Raw genomic sequence first — 7626 nt, 5'->3', positions numbered from 1 at the left:
ACAGAAATGCTGTTGATTTAAAAAAAGATTCTGAGTTATTGTTACACAACCTACGTTTTGAAAACGCCCCTTAAAAGTCATTGTTACTGCAAACTCTTGGTGCAGTTGTTCACTTATCGAAATCAAAGTTTTGACCTATTTGTCAACGGTTGTTTGTTGCTTGAAGGGCTTTTTTGTACCTGTTGGTTATTATTGCATTGACAGACGTGGCTGTATGAGCTCATTGTACTTGTTTGTTTCACTTTGCAGGCAGAACTTCTCATGACCTAATGGATATGAATGTGAGATTAGTCCTGCTGTGGGTCTTGGTGCTGGACTGTGGTTTGGTGAGATGCAGCATCTTGTACCGGGTGCCAGAGGAGCAGCCTCCCAACACCCTGATCGGGAGCTTGGCAGCGGATCAGGGCCTGCCCGACTCCGGGCACCTCTACAAGCTGGAGGTGGGCGCCCCTTACCTCCGTGTCGACGGCAAGACAGGAGACATCTTCACTACGGAGATCCCCATAGACAGGGAGACGATGCGGGACTGCCGGATGCAGGCCAAGGGCCGACCTTGCTACCTGGAATTCGAAGTGTCGGTGACGGACCTAATCCAGAACCAGAGCCCTCGGCTCATCGAGGGACGCATCGAGGTGCAGGACATCAACGACAACACACCCCAGTTCCCATCTTCCGTCCTGACCATCTCTGTTCCGGAAAACACTCACATGGGGACGTTGTTCTCCATACCCCTAGCCACAGACAAGGACTCCGAGAGGAACGGGGTGGCCGACTACGCCCTGGTAGCGGGGCCCGATGCGACCACCCTCTTTGGCCTGCAGGTGGCTGAGGACCGAGGGGAGAAGCTCCCTCAGCTCATTGTCTTGGGCAGTCTGGACCGCGAGTTAAAGGACTCCTACGATCTGACCATCAAGGCGATAGATGGAGGGAATCCACAGCGCTACAGCAGCGCTTTGCTACGGGTGGTTGTCACGGATGCCAATGACAACTCTCCCAAATTCGAGAGGTCCACCTACGAGGCGGACGTGTCTGAGAACAGCCCGGTGGGACACTCTGTGCTGCAGGTGAGATGGGCTTTAAAATCCTCTGTTGTGTGTTTGGTGCTTGAATTTTGTACCCAATAGTACGGTGGCCCTGAGAGCTCAACACACTGCAACTTAAGAAAATACTTGCAAATAGACATGCAAACTTTCATATGAATTCACATGTGTTTTAATTTAAGCCATTTATGTGCGATGTTCCAGACAAAACAGCATCTCTCAAATTTTTTGGGTAAATAAACTGAACTGAATGACTTCCTGAAACCATCCGTTCATCAGTCAGTTCAGTTGAGCTCTCAGTCAGTTGCGAGCGAACGTGATTCAGAATCACGTTCTCAGTGAGTGTATCCCTGCAAACGAATCAGTGAATCACTGATTCGTTTGCAGGGATACACTTACAAGTGATTGAATCCCCCTTTTCACCCCCAAAAAAACAGTATCACGGAGGGGGTAAATGCTGTTTTCTCTGGAACATTGCACTAAAATGGCTTAAAAAAAACGTGGATTGATACAGGAGGTTTTTTTTCTATTTATTAATTGCATGGAGGAAGCAGATGGTGGATTTGGACAGGGTGGTCTCGCGTGGCATGACTGGTCTGTGATAGTTGCAGCTCCAGCTTGTTACTTGTATAAATTCTTATATATAATTACAGACAAAATAATTGAGTTTAATATATTTCATTGCAGATAAATCGGTGCATCCGGTGTGGCTCACTTCTGTAATCGTGTTTCTCACTTCAGTAATGTGGTTTTGCGGTTGTGTTTTCTGTTAATGCAATTGTTTCTTCTGATAGTGTGGTTGTGTTTTTCATCATTTGCTTGTGTTTCGTCTACTCGCATGTTTTTTCTTAAGCTGCAGTGTGATGAGCTCTCAGGGCCACCGTACAATAGACTGCTTTTACAGAATCGTTTCAAAAACTATTTCAAATCAAATACTACTACAACTAATAATAATAATAATAATAATAATTATTATTATTATTATTATTATTATTATGCTTTGTGCCAGAAACAGGCCTTCAGCAATTCTGTGTTGGTACGAGGACATTTAAGAGTAAAACTGTCCTGATTTTGAGTCATGATTGTTAGTATTCCACTTGATGTTAGGTATCCAGGCATCACAGTGTCATATTATTATGAACAATTTTATACGGCTAAATAACTAACAAATTGCGAATAACTGCAAATTGTGAGTAGTGAGACGTTTTATGTTTGGCTGGGAAATTGCAATAATTGTCATTACGTTTAAAAAAAAGAAAAGAAAGCTTCTTCTGAGCTTCTTCTGAGACTCAGTTTTTTTTTTTTTTTCATGTGATGCAATTCGCCATTCGCGCTTCAAAAGGGAAAACAAAACAATGAAAAACAAAACAGCTGAAAAAATAAATAATGAAATGTACAAAACAATATAAAACAAAATTACAACGTATGAAAACCATTAGCATTTATTCTTTTATTAACCAGCAATATTTCGAGAGTTAGTTGCAACATGGTGTCGTTGCCCCTCTAACCAAAGACTATTTATTTTGATTGTAGGTCAAAGCAAATGACTATGACATGGGACCTAATGGAGAAATCGAGTACACGCTTCATCAGGCTTTAGATCCTGTGCCAAAACTCCTCAGGATCGATCACTCTACTGGAATTATCTATGTCAAAGGATCCTTGGACAGAGAGGAAATCAGCAGCTTGTCGTTCTACGTGGTTGCGCGGGATAAAGGTCCACAGCCTAAGAGCTCTAAGACCTTTGTAACCATTGAGGTGACTGACCAAAATGATAACGCTCCAGCTGTGGAGATCCGTGGAATTGGACTTGTCACTCACAGCGAAGGAGCGGCGAACATATCAGAGGACATGCCAACGGGAACAGCTGTAGCTTTGGTGCAAGTGTCTGATAGGGATGAAGGGGAGAATGCTGTGGTCACCTGCGTAGTTGCTGGGGACGTGCCCTTCCAGCTGCGGCCTGCTAGCGACTCATCAATCGACAACAAGAGGAAATATTTCCTGCAGACGACCGGCCCTCTTGATTATGAAAGGGTGAGGGACTACAGAGTGGAGATTGTTGCTGTGGATTCCGGTAATCCAGCACTGTCTAGTACAAACTCATTGAAGGTGCAGGTGACTGACGTGAATGACAACTCTCCAATATTCTCTCCAACTTTATTTGAGGTTGATTTTGCTGAAGAGAACCAGCCAGGGGAAAGAGTTTTGGATGTGATAGCCGTGGACGCTGACAGTGGAACTAACGCAGAACTGATCTATAACATCGTGGCAGACTCATCCATCAAAGGCCTCTTTGAGATCGACCCAAATTCGGGTGAAGTCAGAGCAAAAAGTCCCCTGGATCGAGAGCATAAAGAGCGATATGAGTTTCGGGTCACTGCAGCGGATAAAGGCTCGCCCAGCCATAGAGGAACTGCCACTGTTGCGATAAAGGTTCTCGACCGCAATGACAATGACCCCAAGTTTATGCTCAGTGGCTATAGCTTCTCGGTCTTGGAGAACATGCCTCCCCTTAGTCCGGTTGGCATGGTGACTGTCTTGGATGCGGACAAGGGTGAAAACGCTCATGTCCACCTCTCTGTTGAGCCTGATGGGCATTTTGTTGTCCAAAATGGAACAGGCACCATTCTCTCCAGTATATCATTTGACAGAGAGAAGGAGAGCAGTTACACCTTCCGTTTGAAAGCAGTAGATGGAGGAGAACCGCCCAGATCTTCATACGTAGGTGTGACCATCAATGTTCTTGATGAGAACGATAATGACCCTGTGGTCACCAAGCCTGCCAATTTCTCCTTCAAGCAGTTATCTCCTCTAGCCACCCCTGATAGCCATGTAGAGGTGGTGGAGGCTGAAGACCGGGACAGTGGGCCGAATGCAGAGCTGCTCTTCAGCATCACTGGTGGAAACCCTCATCAGTTATTCCGTATCTCCCCATCCAATGGTGAGATCACTCTGGCCAAGGAATTGACGAGAAAGCACGGTGGTCTGCATCGCTTGGTGGTTCGGGTGAGTGACAGGGGCAAGCCAGCACGTCACGCAACTGCCCTAGTCCATATTTATGTGAATGAAACCATTTCAAATGTTACCATGGTGGAGTCCCTTGTCGGGCACAGTGTCTACACACCACTGGATAGAGACATTGCTGGTGACCCGAACAATAGTTTTGGAGCTCAACGCAGTAACATTTTATTTGGCAGTCTTGCTGGTGTTGCAGGTGTCGTCATGTTGATCTTGGTAGTGGTGTTCATACGACATTGCATCCATAGAGAAACTAAGAGTGGCTACCAGGCTGGCAAAAAGGAGTCCAAGGACCTGTATGCACCTAAGCAGGCACCAAAGAATGGGAAAGGCAAAAGGGGAAGGAAAGGAAAACCCCCAAAGTCCTCAAAACCTCTTGGAGAAGAGGAAGAAGTAAGCCTTCAAAAGAGCCTCAAGTTCAACCTTGATGGAGTTAATGATAGCCCCAGGATCCACCTGCCCCTCACATATTCCCCAGGAAGCCCTGATATAGGCAGGCACTATCGCTCCAATTCTCCACTGCCCTCCATCCAGCTGCAGGCCCAGTCCCCCTCAGCCTCTCAGAAGCATCAGGCTGTTCAAGACCTTCCTGCCACCAACACCTTTGTAGGAACGGGAGGAGATGACAACTCTACGGGCTCTGACCAGTATTCAGATTACAGCTACAAGACTGGCCAGCCAAAGTATAACAACAAACAGGTAAAATCTCAATTATTTTAAGCTTGTTTTTCCGTTCAGTGTTGTTTGATATAACACATCACATTTTTGAAGGTTAATAGTAATAGTAAAAAAAGGTTCGAGAAGACAACATAGTTTGTCTGATCACAACAAACCAAGCAACTGAACATCCATGCTGTGCCTCCCATGGATACATGCAGTAAACCTTATGTGGGAGACATTCAACAACAGAGTGCATCAGTGCAATAGCAGCTGGTTAAGGAATAATTGTTCAAATCCCCTGTACAACAGTGAAAACGTATTAGAACAGTCATCAAAAAAGCAACTTAGGTTCTTCCGATCTCTACATGTAAACATTCAGCACAGGAGGCAATAAAAAAGGTTGTATCTTCTTACCCTATCCACCCTTTATATTATAGCTCACCTGAAGGTCTTGGTTGAAAAATACTTTGAAAAACAAAAACTGCTGCGGTGAGAATGAACGGCTGCAGTGACGCTCTCAAGGGTCTGTGAGCCCGCTCACGCTGTCAGCCTGTGCACAAACATCAACGCTCTCCAAAGAGCGGCTCGTTCCGAGTCACACGTTTTACATGTCCAAACAACCCTTCAAGGACTGAAGATATAAGGGATCATTGCTCCTTGCTCTCTATTTTTTGGGGGGTGGAGAGGGATCAGTTATCCATCCAGTTGGCACTAGCGGCGAAGGGAACGGGGAGGCCGTGTTTCAGTGACTTATTGCTGCTACTCCGCCTGACCTACAGAGCTTTGATCCCCGCAGGTCACCGGCTCTTATCTCTTTACTCCTTACGCGCTTATCTCTTCTTATCTCGACAACATTTGGCACAGCGAGGATTGCCATGGAAACATAAATATTAATAGACTCGGAGGGGATTACGAATGGGGAAAAATGGTAGCAGAGCCTCGGGATAGGGAAAATGAACGTGTCGCTGGGTCTGTGTGTTATCGACAAGCACGGTAACACCTGTCTGAGTGGATGTGTGTGTGTGTGTGTGTGTGTGTGTGTGTGAGAATAGCTAAAAACAAGTTGATGGATAATGACATTATAAGTGCACAGTATCTTATGCAGCATTAAACAGATTGCTGTCATTCTAATGCTGAAAGTATTTGACGTAGATATTGTCGATATTTCATTTCATTTCAGGGAACACACTCCACACTCTAAGCCCGAAGGAGCATCTATGACAGATCAATGTCATTCAATGCTGTTGAATGGAAGACTAATCTTTATTTGTCACACGACACACCGCACTACAACACATGCATATACACACACACACACGCACATGCTTTTTGGGTGGTGCTGGTGAAATGGTTCATCTGCATTTCACCATCCTGCTTGTCCTTCCTCCGGGGGGGCAGCCAGGAGCAGTGGGCAGCGTTCGAGTACCGCTGTGCTACTTGTGAGTCCAATGTTGGCAGATGGTAGTTGCTGTATGCTAAGTAAGATAACATAAGGAACAAACTTAACAAAACTGGACCAAACTAACTTAAAACCAACTGAACTCGTAAAGAAACCTGACAGAGTTTGAATAAAAGAAAATGAAAAAGCGATGTCAAAGTGGGGAGCCGCTGCCAGTGGCCACCACTTAGTTATAATGTAAATATAATATATAAAAAAGATGAAATAAAATAAAATAAAAAAGATAAAGGCCTAAAATATACGGCATACAAGGCTCAGCAGGTTTCACCACAATGTTCAAAATATATTGACAATAACAGAGGAATGGGAATTACAAGTGGCGTAAAGGCAGCGGCTGCTGCAGGGATGGACATGTGCACGCGGCACATCCTGGCGGGGAACGGGGCTCCGGAGCCAGTTTGTGGCAGTTTTGGCCTTTTTGGCCGTTTCGGGTGGTTCCAGCAGATGTCGGCTGACAGCTCGGGCAATGGGAAGCCATTGTGGGTGGTGTCAGTTCAGAGCACGCTCGGCGCCGTCAGCGTCGGGTACGTGGAGGAGGCCGCAGTGGCTGCGAGCCACGGGGAGCCGGGTCCTCCTCTCGGGGGAAGCGCCGTCGCTTGTAATTGTGGCCCAGACGCCAGCTGCTTTGGATTCCTCCACGTGATCGCTCAAAGTTTCAGATAGGCGCAGCTTCCTTCTGGTGATTGATAGCATGCACTCAAACATGGACAGATGTTGAAAGTCGAGCGACATACCTGGCAGATGCCCCCCCCACACACACACACACATCAGGTTAAACAGATCAACCAAAAATAAATTATGAAATTACTCTTCTCTCAGGAAAACTTTTTTTTTTACATTATATAAAAAAAAAAATTCCGATCAGTTTTCTTTGGGTCATCGTTCAAAAGGTACAACTTGTGCGCTGGCAGCTTCTAATCAGCAGCTGCCAACGCATTTGCAAGTGTGATACAGAAAACAAACACGAGACACACACGTCACCTGTTGTTTGTGCATTAACAGGTTTGAGCATCAGTCTTTTTTCTGTTTTTGTTTCGCTTCACACCGTCTTACTGCTACTTCATGTTCATTCTTAATTCCCCGAGGCTCTAATTAAAACCAGGACTTGTTATCAGCACCAACTCTAGGCTGGTTCACATAAACACTGCCTTTCCCCCCAATTTGACATGGATCCTAAAGCGAGTGTGTGTGTGTGTGTGTGTGTGTGAGAGTAATCTCAGCTGTATAGATGCAGGCATTGGCACTTATACAGTATAAACTTTACCAGCGCCATTCGGGGGGGTATCCTTAACTCTCACCCTCTCACCTCTGAACGTGTGATATCGCATGGCGGTTCCTACGGAAACCCGCTGCACGCATTCAGTCGAAAGTGCTGATAATTAGTCCGGTCGGGCCCCGAGATCTGACACCTTTTCTGCCAGACGCAGCCTTTAATGATGTGTCCCGTCT

General features: G+C 45.8%; 1 protein-coding gene across 1 annotated transcript in view; it reads left to right on the top strand.

Annotated features, from left to right (window-relative positions):
• Window positions 1-269: 269 nt before the first annotated feature.
• Window positions 270-7626, top strand: part of pcdh1a (protocadherin 1a) — a gene marked incomplete at both ends in the record, with an annotated part of 99758 nt that continues 92401 nt past the window's right edge. The window contains 2 exons of the mRNA XM_080014234.1: window positions 270-1064; window positions 2574-4757. Of these exons, the coding sequence (XP_079870360.1) occupies window positions 270-1064; window positions 2574-4757 (2979 nt within the window). The remainder of the gene's footprint in view (window positions 1065-2573; window positions 4758-7626) is intronic.

This window comes from Zeus faber (genome assembly GCF_960531495.2).
Source record: "Zeus faber genome assembly, chromosome: 14".
In the NCBI taxonomy this organism is placed as follows: domain Eukaryota; kingdom Metazoa; phylum Chordata; class Actinopteri; order Zeiformes; family Zeidae; genus Zeus; species Zeus faber.
Note: the sequence above shows the minus strand (reverse complement) of the source record. Positions and strands in the feature narration are given on the sequence as shown.